The sequence below is a fragment of the Macaca fascicularis genome, chromosome 6 (genome assembly GCF_037993035.2).
Source record: "Macaca fascicularis isolate 582-1 chromosome 6, T2T-MFA8v1.1".
Classification (NCBI taxonomy): domain Eukaryota; kingdom Metazoa; phylum Chordata; class Mammalia; order Primates; family Cercopithecidae; genus Macaca; species Macaca fascicularis.
Window position 1 is genome coordinate 99,887,745 of NC_088380.1, and position 20,618 is coordinate 99,908,362.

Sequence of the window (20,618 nt, forward strand, 5' to 3'; positions counted from 1 at the left end):
CAGTGAGCAAGGAATACAATTGAACACGAACAATAGAGGCCCTATGACCAGCGCCAGCAGAACCGACGCCAGGCATTTAAAGCACCCTGGCTACTGCAGTGTCTGCACAATAAAGGAATTCCATCTTAACCCAAGGTCAATCTTCTATTCTTTCAACAACAGTTGTGGCATCTGCCCAGCAATTCAAAGACTGTGGTGGCAGATGCAGCCAGACAATGGGAGATACAAATTTTACATCAACATCTACTTTTCATGGGATTCAAACAAGGCGGATGAGACAATAGAGTCAGGTAGCAGACTGCTTTGGTCACTGTATTTTTATTGCCTCCCTTTTTTGTATGCAGACACTGGAATTGGGTAGAAAGTTTTCCCATTGGTTCAAAGTAATTTAAAATAAGGTATTATTGAATGTCGATTTATATTCCTGTAATCTCTAGCACTCATAACACTAAACAGATTTTTCTTTTTTTTAAGGACAAAAAAAGTGCTAAACATTATGGCTACACAGTGAAAGTATGTAAATCCCTCAGTATTCCATTTGCTTAAATGCACCATGTCCAGAGGATATTCTTTTTATTAGGGTAATTTTTTATCATTCTTTATTAGGGTAATTTTTTATCATTCAAAGTAGGGTTAAACTGATAACTTGAACCCTAATCATGCCCACTGGCAAAACATATAAAAGTGAATGTTAGATAATTTCTCGGTTTAATATTTTAAAGGACAAAGTACCCTAAACAAATACAAATACATAGACTCTGAGTGCATGCTGCTCACCTATAAATATATTTGATTCATGCTTGGGTAAAAGAACATGCTTTTACAATAGCCTGAGTCTTAAAGAGAAAGGCATTAAGTGCAGGTCACCACCAGATAAATTCCAAAAAATGCAGGAGATGTGGGTCTGGAGCTTTCCTAAATTTGTAATTATCCCAACTGGCTCTGAAAGTTACTATATCCTCAGTAAAGAATTCAAAGAGACTAAGTGTGCTTCTCCAGGTCTCCAACTCTGAGAACACTTGAAACTCTGATGTAGATCTCAACATACTGAAATCCAGTTTTCCTGTCTCTAGCCTTTGACTCAGAAGCACCACCTGAGGGTGGAAAGTGTGGAGAGTGGAGTTTACCCAGTGGCTTATGAACTCTGAACATAGAGTTCTACTTCTTCATTTCTATTCCTGACCTGACAAATTCAACTACAAGAGTGTTGAGGGAAAAAGCTTACACCTACCTTTTGTGCCATTACATAGTATTATATTGATTGAAATATTTAAACAGAAATGCTTTGACATGAAATGTATCCAATCTAGATCAAGAAAAGCACGTATCATATCATATTCTACAGCGGCTTCTTTGGAAGTAACACTAAAAGAAAATAGAGCTTCTCTCATATGGCAAAGATGATCAATTAAATCTAAGGATTACAGACTTTCAGAATCATGAGCAAAATACAGAAAGACAACACTCCTTATAACTCTACTCATTAAAGTAATTTTTCCAAAGCCATATTTTCCTATGGAATTTTGCCTTAGTTATTCTGGGTTTAAAACTGGCAGCAATGCCAAATGGTGAACTTGGATCTTCTATGTGATGGCATGCAAGGCATTAAGTTTTAGAGGACATATTTTTTAAATATGAAAAATCTAATTCTGTCAGTTTTTAACACTCAGTACATCTTAGGCAAGCAAGCTTTTCATGAATTAGCTTTATTTAGAGGTAAAGCTTTAAGTTTCTTTGGATCGCTAGATATTTAGCATTTAAGCTCCTAAAGCTTGAAACGGTTAATTTTACAAAATACAATTGATGTTAGTTCACTAAAACAGGACTCTCAAAATTGGGGGGGAAACCCCTAAACCTTAAGATCTATTAAGCGAACACCAGAACAGCCTTGCAAAAGACAAAGTGTTTTCACTCTAAATAAAGATGATGTTATGGATCTGCAAATGAAATTTTATCTTGGCCTGATTTATTAAAAAGTTGACATTTCCCCTGCGCTAATGTTAATTAAAGCAAGGGTGACCCTGTTTCATTGAGAAAGAAGGAAATGAATATTCTTATTGCAAACTGTGTCTGGTTAAATCAGTTCAAGAATGGCATATAATAGGTCATGTTGAGGCTGCGCAATATCATAACAGAGATGGAAAAGAATGTTAAAGGTCCACCTTCCAAAAAGGAGTCTCAAGTATGACAGTCATTTTTAAATGCCATTCTTATTAATATAAAAACCATGTTTAATATTTGGCCAAAAAGAGATGGAAAACAACTGCTGTAAAATGAAAAAAAAAAAAAACAAAAAACAAAAAACAAAAAACAAAAACCTGCTCAAAAGCACAACACTAAGATTAATAATTAAATGAAACGTCATTTGCTAAATAAATTACTAATTATAAACTGTATAATTTCAAACTCATGATAGCATGCACTTCTGGTTCATCTAACATGTAGTCAGTACTTTTACAAAGGTAAAATACCTCCACTGGAATTTGGACTGGAGTTATTTAGCTTGGCAATTTCCTCTTCTCTCTTAAGATCTTCCTCCTTTTCCTCAATAGTCTCAATGTCGTGCTTTTTTATTTGGTCCTTTTCCTTATGTTTTTTAGACTTCTTTTTGGACTTTTTGTGAGACATTGAATGGTTTTCTTCCATAGGCTTTGGACACTTTAGTAGAACTGAACCAGGGGGTAGGGTTTCCAGAGAAGTCCTAGAGGTATATTTGTCTTGCTGGTCCTCATAGATACTATCGTTTTGACTAAAACTGTCAACAGGTAGGTCTTGAGTCCCCCGGCCTTCTGGAGTGCTAGGGGAATTGGAGTTAGAATTTACAATCTGAGGAGGATGTGAGACGGGCAGGTGGGTTGAAGGCAGCGGTGGAGGGGTGGGAATGGCAGCAGCTGCAGGGGGCAGCGGGAGGCCTGCAGCAGATTTTTCACTGGTGGGATTCAAATGACCATTTAGTGTTGGTGGTACTCTGTTCGTCAGGTGAGATATTCGGGCTTTTTTATTCATTAAAGGATCAATAAACTCTGAATCCAAAAGCCGTTTCTAGGGGAGGGAAAAGGAAAAAAGTGAGCCAGTTTGCACTAAAATTAAATAAATTCAATACATGCATGGCTGGTTAAACAACTAAGTAACCTTACTTAATATTAATACTTAATATTACCAGGGTTGTGTTAACCTTTCTTCATGCTTAAGCAAAAACAAAAACAAACAAAAACAAACAAAAACTAAACCAGAACAACAACAACACAAAACCAAATGTGAAATAAATTTTCATGTTTAATGCCAAAAACCAGAATCTGGCAAATATTTCGTGAAGTGCTTACTGAATTCTTTCTAATCATACAGCTTTATCCTAAGTTCCAAGAGAGACTATGCTGATTTATGTGGATTATACCACTCAGGAGAGTATTAAACAGAGGCAGTCACCCTCCATTGCTGGCCATGGTTGACCTAGTTATATTAAATGAGAGGAGAAAGCAATTTGTACCATTTGACTCTGTGAGAACTAACACAGCTAGGTAAAGGGCAATAGCCTGCACTTATTTTAATCTTTAATGGGCTAAAATGCTCCAGTTAAGAATATTTTGGCTGTCATTTATCATTCTACCTGTCTTAGAGTGGGAACGACCAGCACTTTCAGAAGAGTTTCTCTAATTATCTCTATCACTGTTGAAATGCTATTTAATTTTTTTAACCCTTACATATCTCTTTACCAGATTGGAAGATAAGTCTTAATAATTGGTCCATTAAAATTAGGTGGAAGTATTTTTTTAAAACAATCAAGGTAATAGTAGCCTAATCTGTCAACAACAATAATAGTATTTAAGTTAAAAAGGAAATTTAGATAGTTGAAAACTACAAAATATAAATTCACATTTATGCTTAAATATAATGCTGTGGCTTGTATTCTGGCTTGAAAGAAAATAATGGTTAATCAACTCATTATTTTGTTTTCAATTTAACACCGTTTATTTGGCACCCAGCAAATAATCTGATCAGAGTAGAAGCAGTTTCATAATAGTTGGCATTAAAAGTGAGACTTCCACAGACATTGTATATATGCAAGGACAGACTTGCTTTTTTTCCTTTTTCTTTTTTGTTCTCCCTCTGTTCCTCAAAATAAGTTTCTAATATTTTTTTGATCTGTGAACGGCCGTTTGCCCAGGGCATGCTTAGTGTTCTCCACACATCTGTGGGCTTCTCACTAATTCTTGGGAGTAGGGTCCGGAGAGAGAGAGGGAGGACACTGTGTCAGCAGTACTGGGGTCGGGAGATCCGTCCCACTGTCTGTTAAAAGCACCCAGAACACTGAGAGAGTTCTGAGCCTGGCCAGTCAGCTGAGAAGCAGGCAGGCTTCACTGTAGTACTGCCTAGGACCTCTCACCTTTTTCTAGGATGAGCTGAATTTCTTGGGGAAAACTCTAAACTGGAGAAGAATCTGATTGGGAGTACTCTAATAAGGATCCAGTGGAAAAGAAAACATGGAAACATGCCATCATTTTTGTTTATTTGTTGATTGTAAATCCAATTTCCCCCAAAAACATTCTTCTGGAACATGTTGACAGACAAAATTAAATATCTTCAATTTTCCATATAATCTGATAATTGTATGGGACTGGGTAAGTCTTCTAGTTAGTGACCAAATTGGAAAGTAGATAATCTTACAACAAAACGTAAACTTTAAAAATGGAAAGCAAGGTAGACATTAAGTACTCGGACAAGCAGTGCTGTGTAGTGGAGACAGTTCTGGGCTGGAAGCCAAGACCTAAATTCTAGGCTAAGCTCAGCCATAACCAGCTGGCTTTGGGCAAGCAAGCTGTCCAGCTTCTCTGGGTCTCATTTCCCTCACTTATACATCAGAGGACCTGATTAGAGGCCCCTAATGTCTATGTTAGGTCTATAATTCTATAAGTTTATGAAATACCTGAGGAGAAGATACAGCGTCTCTACTAGAACACACAGGAGATTCTGAACGGCTGGTGCCTGCAGCATTCTGAGATGGATTTAGTTTTCTGTAAAAGACACACATGTTACGTGTTACGGAGATGATTTAAAAATGTTCATGATGGAAAGCTTGCCTTGCTTCTCTTTCACACCTTAACACTGAAATAACAATGACTAAAATAATCACTTATTTCCATAATTTTTAAAGAAACATTTTTTTTAAAAGCAAGAAAAAAAAGAATTCACCTAGAGAGCACTGACTCCAATGACCGTCTGTCTATTTCATTGTATCCAGGCCAGTCTCTCTGAAGCTCTTTAAAAACATAATCCTTTAAGGTATATGAGAGGTCCTTAGGATTCAGATTGGCTACCTAGTATGAGGTATAAAAACAGAGCATTAGGTATTTTTACTATCATCTCCTAACCTAAAACAGGCAACCTTTAGGATTTACACTGAAAATAATTACATCAATTGGCCCCAAAGGGACTGCTAGTTTTGTATTACATGCCAGATCTCAATAAATGCCATTAATTTCATTTTGGGAATTAAAGCTTTATATACACGGCTTAATGTTTTTTTCCCTGAATGGCCATTGTATTTTTAATATTTCTAATCAAATAATAAGCCCATATTAGGAAAAAAGTGAAGATTTAAAAAAAATCAATTATTTTTGTCAAAGGAATCCAAAACAGTTGTACAGTAGTCCCCTCCTTATCTTCAAAGGATACATTCCAACACCTCCAGTGGATGCCTTAGAACTCCGATGGTAATGAACCCTATATATACTGTTTTTTTCTTATACATACATACCTGATAGTTTAATTTATAAATTAGGCACAGTAAGAGATTAACAACAATAACTATTAATAAAATAGAGCAATTATGCCAACATGCTGGCAACACTACTCTTGTGCTTTGGGGCCATTACTAAGTAAAACAAGGATTACTTGAACACAAGCACTGTGATATTACAACAGTTGATTTGAAAACAGAGATGGCTAGTGACTAATGCGGGACATACAGAGGGTTATCAGATCCACTGCCATAGTATTGCAGTGCACGTGTCCAGGTAACCCTTACTGTACTTAATAATGGCCCAAGATGGCTACTAAGTGACTAATGAGTGGGTAGCATCTACAGTGTAAAGCTGAACAAGGAGATGATTCACATTCTGGGCAGGACAGAGCAGGACAATGTGAGGCCTCATCACGTTTCTCAGAACAGTGCGCAACTTAAAAGTAACAAAATATTTACTTCTGAAATTTTACTTTCAATATTTTTGGATCATGGTTGACCATAGGTAACTGAAACCCCAGAAAGCGAAACCATAGATAAGGACTACTGTATTACCAACATCCTTATTTACTTCTGAGCATTGAGTCCATTACTCTTGAGTCACAATAAAAATCCTTGATCACTTGTATTAAGTAGAAACCAAACAGTGACCAAATGTTGGGTTATAAACTTTCCTTTCAATCATCAACAAAACACTGTCTTCATAAATAGTATCAATTCTGATAACCTTGTCTGTCTTTGGATAACCACACTTGCTCCTTACATCTGCCAGTTCTCCTGAAGAACCACTTACTCAAAGTCCTTGAAATTCCCCAAACCAATAAATGAAAACATATGCCTAGAGAACCCCCAAATTACTGTTATTAGTCAGCCAGTTTAATTCCAAAGTGTAATCTTTTCTCATGCCTTAACTGCAATTCCTAGAGTGTCGGGGCTTAGCCATTAACTAACTACACAAACATATGGGTTCATGTGTCAAACCAAACAAAAGTAATTTTTAAGGCTAGGAGAAAATTACTCTTGCTTATCACTTCCTACTGGAATAGATCATTCTTTCTGTGTCTTTTAAAAGTACTATCAAATATGATAGTTTATGCTTCTCACAGCTTAGCTGAATACTATTCTAACATTAATGTTGCTATAAAGGAGAAAATAGATTTATCCTAAAATTCAAATTTGCAAATAAGTTAATATAGGATACAATCAGATTTCTTGAGGTGGAATAAACACAATCCATTAATTTTCTTTTTCTTTCTTCTCTTTTTTATTTTTTGAGACAAGGTCTCACTCTGTCACCCAGGCTGGAGTCCAGTGGCAGGAACACGGCTTACTGCAGCCTTGACTTCTTGGGTTCAGGTAATAATCCCACCTCAGCCTCCTGAGTAGCTGGGACTACAGGTGGACACCGCTACGCCTGGCTAGTTTTTGTATTTTGTATTTTTTGTAGAGATGGGGTTTCACCATATTGTGTAGGCTGTTCTCAAACTCCTAGGCTCAAGCAATCCTCCCTTGGCCTCCTAAAGTGCTGGGATTATAGGTGTGAGCCACTACGCCCCGCTGGCAATGCTTCCATTTTCTTTTACCCTCATCTCTACACACATTAACACCCCTACCGCCACAGCAATCGGTTTTCTAGGTTTTTGTAGTAGGACATTCTCCTGGTTTCCTCCTCTCTTAGGACCCTTTTTTTTTTTCCCCCCGAGACAGAGTCTTGCTCTGTCACCCAGGCTGGAGTGCAGTGGCATGATCGCAGCTCACTGCAACCTCTGCCTCCCGGGTTCAGGCAATTCTCCTGCCTCAGCCTCCTAAGTAGCTGGGATTACAGGCACCCACCATCATGCCCAGCTAATTTTTGTATTTTTAGTAGAGACAGAGTTTCATCATGTATTTCACCATGTTGGCCAGGCTGGTCTCAAATTCCCGACTTCGTGATCTGCCCACCTTGGCCTCCTAGAGTGCTGGGATTACAGGGGTGAGCCACGGCGCCTGGCCTAGGACCTTTGTTTTTTAAGTCTGTTTCTCAATCCTCTATATGTTGAAATGCTGAAGTGCTCAGTGCCTGTTTTCTGCTCTGTTTTCCTCATTCTCTTCATTTCCTCCTAAGATGATTTCATTAAGTTTGAAGACTTTCAATACCCGATATATATACTGCTAATTTCTAAATTTATAACTCTAGCCCCAACTATCCTCTGACAACCACACTCTTACATATAACTATCTATAGACATCTATCTCCACTTGGATATAGACATCTTGGATAGACATCTTCCAAATGGAGTCTATGTAAGACAGAATTCCTGATCCTCTTCTCCCCCTTAAACCTACTTCTTTTCTATCCCTCCCCATCTCAGTCAATGGCACAATATCCATTCAGTTGCTCAGTCAAAAACCTAGCTATAATCACAGATTCTGTTCTTCCCCTCATTGTCTCCCTACACCCAACCATTAGCGAGCCTTACTACAATATATTAGGCTCTTTAAGTAGTCTCTCTCCTCTACTCCTGCCCCTCCAAGCCATTCTTGCCATGGAAGTCTGAGTGATCTTATTAAACTTATAAATCAGATGACATCATATCTTTGTTTAAAACTATAATGAGTTCCCATCTTACTCAAAATAAAACCTAAGCTTCTTGACCATGGCCTAAAAATATTCTCTGGGATTTAACCTCTGCCTCCCTCTTCCATCTGCTCTGGCCTTCTCTGTCTTGAGCCCACCTACAAGTGCTGACTCATCTTCTTGTCTTTCACACAGCATTTCAGTTAAAATATGGCCATCTGAGAAAAGGTTCCTTGATCTCTCCACTTAAAGTAGATGATCCCTTTCCCAGCTCCTTTCAACTCCTCACTGGTCCTGAAACTGTCTCATGAATAAGCTCCATGAGGACAGGATTTCTATTGGGGTCACTTTGAGATTCCAGCATTTAAAACAGTGTCTGGTACACTGTAGATACTTAATAAGTTGAATTGAATGAATGAATGTTGAGCTTGAACCAAATATCCAAATGTCAAGCTGGAAACATTATTCAACTTTATCTAGTTTCTGATTGTTAAAATTTAGTTTTTTCATAAAAAGTCATTCTAAGAAAAAAAGGTTTTATTAATACATAACCAGTTTAATAATAAACAGCAATAAACAAATTTCCTGGTGGATGTTAAGCACTTTTTTTTTTTTTTTTTTTTTTTTTTTTTTTTTTGAGACGGAGTCTCGCTGTGTCACCCAGGCTGGAGTGCAGTGGCCAGATCTCAGCTCACTGCAAGCTCCGCCTCCCGGGTTCCCGCCATTCTCCTGCCTCAGCCTCCCGAGTAGCTGGGACCACAGGCGCCGCCACCTCGCCCGGCTAATTTTTTGTGTTTTTAGTAGAGACGGGGTTTCGCCGTGTTAGCCAGGATGGTCTCGATCTCCTGACCTTGTGATCCGCCCGTCTCGGCCTCCCAAAGTGCTGGGATTACAGGCTTGAGCCACCGCGCCCGGCCGTTAAGCACTTTTAAATTTAGGTACAAATTTTACTGGGAGCCAACATCTTAGTTTATTTTAAAAACCTATTACTTTGATGAATTAATAATGTCCACAGGGTTCTACAAACTACTGTGTTAGTAACAGGTAAGCAAATTTATCTCTACTGGCACAGGCAAAGCCTGATTATTTTAGGTAACTTGTTTCCCAACTAGTTTGTCTGGGACAGAATAACCAATTTTGGGATGATTTGTGTATCTTGCTGCTCTTTTTCTTTTTCTCTGGTGCCTACTTTTGGTCAGTTTTATTAGAGCAAAGTCATGTTATTTTTCTTGTTAGCTGCTAGCAATGTTCAGGAAAGGGAATTTAGGTATAATCAGTTTATGTCAAAGTTCTGAAATGCCTGATATCTTCCTTGTGAGTTTAAATTAGATCGTGCACGTGAAATGCCTAGCACTGTGCCTGGCACATAGTATATGCTCAAAAAGTGGTAGACGTTGTTAGCCTTTCTATCTGTGTTTTCACTAGGCTAGTGGTTTCAGCTCATATATTAGAATCATTAGGGCCATATACAATATGAGTGCCTAGGCCCCACCTTCAGATACTTGGCTTTTGTTGGTCTCAGGCGGAGTTCAGGCACTGGCATGTTCTAAAAGCTACCCAAGGGGATTCTAACATGTTACCAGGATGAGATGATGCTCTAGATTCTATCAAATGATCAACACTAGTAACTCTCATGCCTCACTTGCTTGGGGGTAAATATCTACACTTTCAGATATATACATACACACACACATATACACCTATATAGATATCTATATGTATACATATAATCACATAACTACTGCCATGTATCAATAGTAGTCTATGTGTGAATTGCCTCTGCAGTCATTTGGCCTCTCCATTATCAAACCGAGGTAATTCACAACCGTTCGGGAGATGCAGTTACCAAATGTTTTGTGATTTGTAACCTGACTCTCACTGCTTCTCCAAATATCAAACTGAACACACACACCCTCATTCTCATTTATTCTCTCCTTTCTTTTGAGCTCGTAAAACTGCTATGTTACATATGGATTTAAATTATTTCCAAAAAGTGCTAAAGGACTTAATAAAGATCCTTAAGATTGATTGAGATACCTTGGGACTGGTTAACCTGAATTGGAGACAATGGTTTTACCCTTTCATAACATTTAGTATTATGTTGTGAATGTAAGAGATAATGGATTGAAATAAAGACTTGAAAGTGTTACTCTTTGAATAACAGATCAAAGCCTGTAGGTTTTTTTTTTTTTTTTTTTAAATGATGAAATTCAGAATAACTTCTTTGGAAATGTTATTTCTTTAGAAAAAATAAAAAAGATGGACCACCCTTTATGGTGGATCTGAATGCTCATAAACATTTATGACACATGGATAGAAGGAAGGAAGAAAAAATATATAGGAGGTTACAGTCTAACAAACCACTGACTTTAAAAAACAATGGCCCACTTTTTTACATGTAAGCTTGTGATAAGGCACGGGATCACTGTTAACACATTACAATTTCATATGCTTTTATGCAGACAAGCGACTGATCTTGGTACACTCAGTGGCAGAAAAAGACAGAATAATAAGGGCAGCACCAAGTACGTGGGGCAAGATACATTTTAAACTATTTACTAGGCAAAAATGTTCTGTCTTATACCAATCAAAGGCCAACAGAATACATTACACAATTTCACTGACAATAACCAATACAAATTAAGGCAATACTTTAGTGTATTCAGGACTAAAAACAGATAACAAACACTTCTTACTTTCTTCTTAATGGAATTTGAGAACAAAATTTGTTGGTCCCAAATAAAGACAATGCTCACATTTCAACTAGTTTTTAATTAAGTGCTTAAAATAAGATGATTTAACTTAATATTCACGAGTTGTATTTCACATGCCACTGATCAAAATAATCCTAAAATTTCTCTATCTCAATAATAATGATAATAATGACAACAACTTTTTTTAAATGAACATTTTAACAAGAAGGTAAGCAGGAAGGACCTTTCTCCAGCTGTCCTCACCTGTTGCAGAATTGCTCCCAGAGAGTTCTTGTCTTTTTGATTGACACCATCTTTCTGGAGTCTAGCAAGTAGCTCGGGTTTCTTGTAGGCCTTCAGGGCCAGTAAGTGAATCACCCTGTCCCTGTATGGCCTCTGAGAGACGCTGCTGCTGCTGTGTGTCTTTCGAATTGTATTTGCAGGGTTCATGGGGGTTGACCTTTTCCTCTCAGGAACTGTATCTGAAACAGCTTGAGGTGCTTTCCGAATTTGCACTCTTTTCCCTAAAGTCCAGTGGAAATGACATTGTTACACATTTGTGGGTTACAATATGAGCATCTCAGTTTCCACAATTCTGATTTAGGTATCTCTTCATTTCTAGAGGAAATAATAATAAAGGCCACTTTATTTCAATCTTTATTTAAGAAGGCATGCAAACAGAAAGCATTTTAAATAAATGGCCTAAAATTTGAATTAGAAATCATTTTAATAAAATCATTTCTTGGAAATAATATGTATTATGCATGTATTTTGGTGATCTCCCTACAGAAAGATAATAACTAGTAACACAAACTGTAACCACAGACTTGATAACTTCTATCTTAAATAAATATATGCCATTTCTGAAAAGCAAACTATAATACAGTGAACATGGTGAAATGTCAGAAATACCTGTCAGACCTCTCTAAGAACACATTCTTGGCTGAGCATTACGTTAGTAATTTCACACGTTCAGAAGTCACAAAGAGGCGGGGAGGTCAACATCATGAGGCATCCATTAGTGATATTCTTTTTTTTTTTTACAGGCCACGACAAGTTTTAGGATTCATAAAACAAAACTATGAACCAACCAGCCAACCAATCTCAGAGGGCACAAACAAATCTCTCCTCTGCAGTGCTGAGACTACACATGTGAGTTAGAGAAACGGAAAATGGTACAAAGGAGGCCTTCACACCATTCTCACATGGGCCAGTGCTGTTCATGTGGTTAACCCATTTGCTGTTTAGACTGAACACTGACACTTGGCAAGTGGCTACTTCTAGAACATATGTGGGCTGAGGTGAACTGAGTATTATGTGTATGTGTGAAGCTATCCAGACATGCCTGGTCACTGACAATCCCAGTAACCATTCCTTGCTGAAGGGACAAAAAGTAGCATGAAACTGTGTGAGATTCTCATTTTATGATTTTACAGGTGGAATCTTTTAGCTTGTTTAGGACACACCAAGCCCCAACTCTATGCCCTCTGGTTAAAGAAGGGGAAGAATTTGTAATGACATACAATGTGGACAACTGAATTAGGAACAAGACTAACAACTAGAAATAATGGGTGGGTAAAAGCAGCTCCTATAAGCTGTGGTCTGGGGTGAAAACAGCTCACTGGGGCAGGAGCTTTACTGAGTAGTAATTCTGTCCACGCTGGGCTCCCCAGGCCTGGTCTGAAGGCCTGTGTGTTTTCATTCCCTCCCACCTCCAGTAAGGGAAAAAAGATGAATGCTCTCAAACTGAAGCCTTTATTGGCTGGTATGTTTCTTTACTATCTGTTCAAAACCAATTGCAAATATCAAACTGTTACACTACTAAGGAACTCAGCATTAAGGGGACACTGCCTAATGATAAGAAAAACTTAAGTTATAATTAGAGTTTTAGAGAGAGATTTAGATTGGGGTTTCTGTATTTTTCTTAAATTAGAGACAGCTGGATCAACGTCAGCTGGATACTTATGCACCAATTTTGTGGGGGACACTGTGCTAAGAGCTGCATACATATTATCTCATTAGGTCTCACAATAACCTGAAAAGGCAGGTATCATCCCCTTTCACAGATGAGAAAACTGAGGCTTTTAATGGGATATGCTCAAAGGGTAAAGTCCTCACTTAGCATTTGGGAGGTTCTGTGATTTGATTAATACCTAATTTTCCTGCCTGTAAGTCTTTGTGGGAAAGGTTTTATGAACAAATGCCTAATGTTTGCTGTTGCTTTGTGTTAGGCTATAAGCTCTATGAGGGCAGGGCAGTGGCTGCTTTGTCCACTAGCATACCTTGAAACAGTATTTGATGACTAAATGAATGACAGCAAGAGAGCAAGTAAGCAGAGGAGCAGGAATCAACACAGTCCATATTTCCCCACATTGCCAGGCTGCCAGAGTGTGAATACACACTGAAATTTCTAATGTGGCATGGGGAAACCATGTAATCCAGCATTTCCCAGTTGCAACAGGGTTAACAAATATTATTTCCTATTAAAATTTTAAGGAATACTATTTTTTAAAAATAGAGTCAAGGTCACAAGTTTAGAAAATGCTATAAATTCCACACTCCCTCCCCCTTAACAAGTTTTGCAAAAAAGAAGTTTGTTTAACTCTTCTCCAAACCAAGCTAACTGAGAAGCCCTTCTTTCTGTCTGGGAAGGGGGATGGGCAGAGAATTTTTTGGTTTGTTAGCTAAGCTACACACACTAGGACTGGTCATTTAGGATGAATTCAAGTGGCAAGGCAAATAAAAATAAAAAGAGAAAAAAGTAACAGTACTTTTTCAGGTGCCCTACCTCCTCTGTACCTCTGATTCACCTCTGATCCTTGTCTCAGGAGATCTCCAAGGTCTACTGGGTTTATGCCCATGCTTCCCCAAAGCAGGTATGGAGAAAACAAATCAGGGAGGCGAACTTTGCCCTTAAAAGGGATGTAAGTATGATGTTTGGCAAGAAAGTAAGAGCCTGATCGAGAGAAGACAGAACTGGAGTCTTACCTGGGGCCCATTGCTAGACTGTCATCTCCCCATGAATCCCCTACCCCCAAAACACTCACTTTGTCCTTTACCTCATTTTTCTTTTAGACAGCTAGTTAGGGGTACCTCATATTTCATTCAAATACTTGAAATAACAACTCAGCCACACTGGACCACTGAATGACACTCAAAGATCACTTGTTCACTACCTCCCTATCTCTTCTGTGCCTGTTCAACAAGGAAGGAATCCTCTGGTTTAAGGAAAGAGGCTACAGATGAAGAAAACATCAGTGATAAAGGTACTTACAGAATTGAAATACTAAAAGAAAAAATGAAAAAGTAAAGCAAGAAAATGTCAGGTTCAAAGTGGGCAGAAGAAAGGATTTATTTTTTATATTTATCTCAGAAAAAGCCATTTTAATAAAACCTATGGGAGAACCTAATTCTCTTTCCAGACCCAAATGCTAATCAATTCCCTGGGCTCTTTATATAAATAGTAGCAGTGGCTCCGGCAGGGTTGGGTAATCTGGGACTACAACTAAATTGTTGTTTCATAACAAGGAGTCCAATTCTAGCTTCTTCATTTAATAAAGATGGCAAAAGTATTTACCCCTCAGTCTAATGGCTCTGAGTAAACTGTCTGAAAGGAAGATGTTAAAACGTCCATCACAAAGAGAGAAGGGACTGCAGCCACCTTCTGCAGTTGTTTTTCCATTCTGTGGAACCTGACCAGAAGCCCTGGCAATACAGACCCAAGGCTTTAAAAACATCTGCAGGCTCATGACAATGACATGACTCTGTCATGGTTAACTACATAATCCATTGCAAGGGAAATCTCCACCACTTGGCATTTGTGACTACTTTTTCAAAAAGTTTACTACCAAAATATATATACCGAACATTCACAAAATGTTAGCACTATAAAGGACCTTAGATCTTGTCTAGTTCAAATACCCACCTTTTTTTTTTTTGTAATATTGAGAAAAGTAAGATGTTAAATGATTTGTCTGTCTGTCATCAAAAATAAGGAGGTTTGTTCACAAAGGGTAGAAATTGAAAAAAATAATGAGGGTGGGCTGGAAGTTGGAAAAATTGGAAACAGAATCCTAGAAATTAGACTGGTTATTTTGTATACCTAAATAAGTATTAGTACATATAAAAATTCATAATTTAAGACACTTTCAGAATTTAGGCAGAAGTCAGTGAGCAGACTTAAAATATTGGTGAACTAGAAGCAGTGGTGATTAGTGATTTTTTTTTTAACAAACGAGAGGAATTATAACAATACAACATAGTTTACCACTGATATAAATGTCATGACTACAAGTAAAAATATTACTGGAAGATAATGTTTTCTAGGTTAAAGCCTTTCCTGCTCCTCTCTAGGCAAATAGGTTTTGGTTTCTTCTGCCCACAAGAGGGTTGCAGAAACTCATATTCCTGGGTGATTAGGCCAGGTGACACCTAGGAACACAGTCTTCACTGCCTCGAACTGGCCTTCCTCCCTAGTCTAGCTGTCAGCTGGCATCATGCTACCACCATGCCACAGTGGGGTCAGCATTATTCTCATTGGTCTTCTACCCAGGCCTACATTGTTGAAAGAAACCTTGTCATGCAGGTACCTCTAAGCTGGCATAGGTGAAATTTTGGTGTCATTTTATGTGATATAGTCTATTATTAATTAAAGGGGTATATCTTACTGTCTTAAGAAAAGCACAGAACTTGTTAATGAGATCATACTCATATAATTTGCTATTTGCTGATACCAACAATTTGGTATGTAAAATACAGAGAGAATCATAACATTCTTCATGGGGTGATTATGAGATTCCAATGAGTAACTACATGTGAGTGCTAACCAGTGCCTTGCGCACAGCAAGCACTCAGTAAGTGCTGGGTTTTATTAGTATTGAAGGGTGATTGATATTTTAAAGAAATGAATGAATCAGACAGTTTTGAGAAACCAAAAGAGGCAGGAAGATACAGACTGAGCTGCCTGGAAGGAAAACAATACATGGGAAAGGGCTAGCAATGGATAAGGTTAAAAGAAAAAGATCAAAACATGACCTAACAAAATACAGTAAAAAAAATCAAAACAGACAACAAAAAAGCCAATCAGGATACTTGAATCCATTGCTCCCCTTTATTCAGAAATCATCACATTTGTTTTTTTGTTTTTTTTTTTTTTTGAGACGGAGTCTCGCTCTATCGCCAGGTTGGTGTGCAGGGGCACGATCTCAGCTCACTGTAACCTCCGCCTCCTGGATTCAAGCGATACTCCTGCCTCAGCCTCCCACTTAGCTGAGATTACAGGTGCACGCCATCATGCCCAGTTAATTTATTTTTGTATTTTTAGTAGAGACAGGGTTTCACCATGTTGGCCAGGATGGTCTCGATCTCTTGACCTCGCGATCCGCCCACTTTGGCCTCCCAAAGTGCTGAGATTACAGGTGTGAGGCATCGCACCCAGCCTTGCTCAGACTTTTAAGAGTAGTGTGGCTAGTTTTGAACTCTGAGGTGAAGAATTGGAGGCAGTCCAGAGGAGAGCAATACAATAATTAAAGGGTTGGGATACAGGCCATACTAAGAAAAGATAAAAGGAGCTGGGGTTATTTGACCTAGAGAATAAAAGGCTGAGGAGGTTAATGACAAGATTTATGACCACATAAGAACACTGCTGTGATGGTGAGTGGCTAGGACACTGAGGACAAAGCAAAGAGGAAAAGGCCTACAGAGTGTCCGGATTGGCAGAGATGGCCACAGGCCTCTGCAGGGAGGAGGAAGGTGTATAGAGGGAGGCCAGCTCTTCTTAGGAGAGGGGAGGTGTAATTTGGTTCACATGTAAACTCTGATAACCTCAAATTTCCTGTGGTCACCTCCAAAATATATGTAAATTATTTGTAGTACCTAAAAGAAACCTTGCAAGTTCTAAAATTCCCAGTAACATTAGGAAGTATGTGGACTGTGGGATTTTGGGCGTTGAAGTCTGTTGTGTAAAGCTATAAACAAACTGTACCTGACTCTTTGAAAACAAACAAAAACACATGAACACAGACGACACCCAAGGACCATTCAATGGAAAAGTGCAGTCATCATCACTGATTTTCAAGCTTTGGAATAAATCAAGGGGAGGGTTTTTTGTTTTTTTCAGCTAGTTATATTGGGAAGGAAAAAATTGTTTTGATGGTTTCAGTCTACTATTGCTTTGTCAAACACAACAATTTGCCTCACTGTTTATAAAATGGTGGTACTAGGTGGTTTCCATCTTGGAAAACAATATTTTCCAAGCAACAGGGGTAGATCATTCATAGTTTGTGCTTAAATGTAAGTGTGGTAGATCTTGTGTGTTCTAAAAAACAAATTGAGATTTAGTCTACTAGCCCAGAAAATTAATTAAGTTACTTTTGAGGATGAAGGAGAAAGAAAGGAGGCTGGAAGTTGCTACCTCACTCAGCAGGAGAGAGAAGGTGAAAAGTCTCATTGCTAGTAACTTACTGAGCAGGGAACTAGGCCCCATGGGTACAGATATCTGGGGAGGGGATGAATTGTTGTTAAACCAAACTAAATGTATCTAAGCTAAGCACCAAGCCCCAGGAGCACTGGCTTTGTTTCAAGGAAGTACTTATTAAAGACACTACAGGAGCTTCTCAAAGCTGAATGTACTGTAGCTGGATCAGTAATGGGAAAACACAGAAGTAGAATGAAGTCAAACCTTGGAAAGATGCTAGTTAAGGGACCTGGTTCTTCAAGAGACTTTTTGTGAGCGTTTCAGTTTCCAAATTAATATCCTTTCATCATTTACTATAGAGTGACTTGTGTTATTAAATTGACCAAGGACTCAAAGAGCTCCTCCTCACTCTTGATAATTCTATTACTGTTAATAGTCACCATGAATTGACTCCTTAAAGTTTGTTCAGGTCACTGCTCATAAAGGAGAGATTCATCTTGCAAGTCTGGTCTCACTTCCCTTCAATCTGATAGACACCTGAGTGAGCTAATGATAAAAATGATGGGGGTTGGATAGGGTCTTAATGAATGGATAGATGAGGATGAGGATCACAACTGAGGAACCAAAGAGACATCACTCTAATGCTCTCTTGTAATGCTTTGCTATAAGCACATTTTATATTTTTGTCATGAAAAATCCTTGTTGTACAAAGATGCTCTGAAAATGTAAGCAAAGTCTACAACAATGAGATTATCAACCCATAAATTCTACTAACAGATTTTACCATAAAAATAGCCCTACAAAAAGGCAAAACAAGAACCATAGTATCCATCACTGAAATTACATCATCTAGTGACAAAGAAAATACAACGGTACCACGATTGCAACTTCACGCAGTAATGTGACCAGATCCCAGTACTATAAAATAATAGTAAGTAGCCAACAGAAGATTCAGGATTTAGGAAAGTCACAGAACTTTAAAATACGCTCTTCAATTTACCGGCAGTCTGAAGAGTACAAATAACTTTGTTTTCCTCACCATGTTATCCAAAATGTTCTGAAAACTAGCTTCTGTGTTTTCATTAAGTTAATATTACTGGTATTTACCTATGGTGATCTTGAATTATTCCAATCAATCAGCAAGAGGAAGAAAGGTATCTATACAAACCTACATATGGTCCACCGGGTTTGATAACTTTTGTGCTTCGGTTGCGGGATTCCTCCTCTGCCTGGGTCATTCTTTCTCGTGTCATCTGATACGAGTCGTTTGTTGCACACACTGTAATTTTATCTTGTATAAATCCCAGGCAATTGAGCTGGGAGGCTCCAGAGCTGTCAAGTAAGTCAGTGGCTTTGTTAGACATGACCTTCGTTTTGTACAATAAAGACAAACAAGAATTATATAATCCTAAAATCAGCAGCCCAAATAAGTTTGCAATCCTAAAATAACTAATATTAATTTTTAAATGCAAATGTTATTTAAAATACCTAAGATCCTCCTCTTCACATCACTTTTTTTCATATTCTTTATATAATGGATGAAGTGAGCTCTCAGAGACCAAATCCATAAAATTTTGAAAAAGAAAAAAAATCAGTATTTGGAGCAAGACCAGAGTTCCGATGGACATTGTAGTTCTATACTGTTAACTATTTTAAAGAATTATCTAACACTGATATGAGGAAAGTTAAAAAGTTTACTTTTAGTAAAGCCACAATATACGTGCTTTGGACTGATTAGTTGAAATGGACTCACCACACAGTCTTTATTTTAAATAGGGTATTTTAAGGCTAAAATACTGACAAACATTAAAGCTTACTTTAATATTATTAGTTCAAAAAGTTCCTAAAAATTTGCAGAATTTGCATTTACTTTGTTAAATCTCTATAGCAAATGTTGAAGAAAACACAGGGCAAATGATTTTTATAGTAATTTTTTTTTTTCAGTCGGGGCACGGTGGCTCACGCCTGTAATCCCAACACTTTGGGAGGCCAAGGCAGGTGGATTGCTTGAGTTCAGGAGTTTGAGACCAGCCTGGGCAACATGGAGAAACCCTATCTCTACAAAAACTAGCTGGGCATGGTAGCGTGTCCCTGAAGTTCCAGCTATTCAGGAGACTGAAGTGGGAGAGTCTCTTGACCCCAGGAGGTGAAGGCTGCAGTGAGCTGAGATGGCGCCACTGCACTCCAGCCTGGGCAACAGAATAAGACCCCATCTCAAAAAAAAAAAAAAAAAAGAAAAAACTTTTATTGAAATAATCATGAATATTAACATGGACCTAGAAGATGGCTCTGTTTCAAAATAACATGCTAATATTAGGGGGATCATAGTCACAGTCATAACTGGTATTTTATAAAGAAATTGCTATGGCCTGAAAACAAACTGGAATATAAAACTAATGAAAGTGACACTACAGCTCTGATCATCTATTTCCAAACTTAATTATAAGTAACTGTGTTATAATACAAAGAAATAAGGGTTGATAATTTTTTTTTTTTTTTTTTGAGACAGTCTCACTCTGTTGCCAGGCTGGAGTGCAGTGGTGCAATCTCGGCTCACTGCAACCTCTGCCTCCCGGGTTTAAGTGATTCTCCTGCCTCAGCCTCCCAAGTAGCTGGGACTACAGGCGCATGCCACCATGCCCAGCAAATTTTTGTTTTTTCAGTAGAGATGGGGTTTCACCATGTTGGCCAGGATGGTCTTGATCTCTTGACCTCGTGAACACTCGCCTTGGTCTACCAAAGTGCTGGTATTACAGGCATGAGCCACTGCACCTGGCTGATAAAATCTTTATAAATTGCTAATAACTGTCTTTACAAATGGTATTTAAAAAAAAACCAAACCAGTTAATTCATCTCATAAATATTCATTGGGCAGGGACTGCATGCCTAGCAATGTGTGAGGCATAGAGGCTGTGACAGGAACTAACAGTTGTGGTCCCTCCTTCAAGGGTGACAAGGATGGGCAAACTGGAAATCACAACACAGTGTGACAAATTCCAGGGAGCAGAGAACTCCCAGAAAGGTAATCTCACCTGGACTTCACAGAGAAAGTGATGCCTGAGGTGATCTAGAAAGATGACTGGGTAAGGGGGAAGAAGAATGAAAATGTTCCGGGAGGACAACTAATCTGTGCAGGCCTAGGAAGAGCAGAAAGAAGGTTTTCAAATTGTCCAAAGGACACTGGGAAGGACAATTAGAGCTGAGGCTGAAGAG

The 20,618-nt window shown here is 38.3% G+C and overlaps 1 protein-coding gene across 3 annotated transcripts in view; it reads right to left on the reverse strand.

Annotated features, from left to right (window-relative positions):
* The window catches only part of ELL2 (elongation factor for RNA polymerase II 2), a 77,089-nt gene that overhangs the window by 8,736 nt on the left and 47,735 nt on the right, over window positions 1-20,618 (reverse strand). For all 3 annotated transcript variants that reach the window (XM_065546501.2, XM_073993892.1, XM_005557413.4), the window contains 5 exons: window positions 18,574-18,737; window positions 11,255-11,514; window positions 5,191-5,315; window positions 4,925-5,012; window positions 2,472-3,042 (listed from right to left, as the gene is read on the reverse strand). In XM_065546501.2, the coding sequence (XP_065402573.1) occupies window positions 2,472-3,042; window positions 4,925-5,012; window positions 5,191-5,315; window positions 11,255-11,514; window positions 18,574-18,737 (1,208 nt within the window). The remainder of the gene's footprint in view (window positions 1-2,471; window positions 3,043-4,924; window positions 5,013-5,190; window positions 5,316-11,254; window positions 11,515-18,573; window positions 18,738-20,618) is intronic.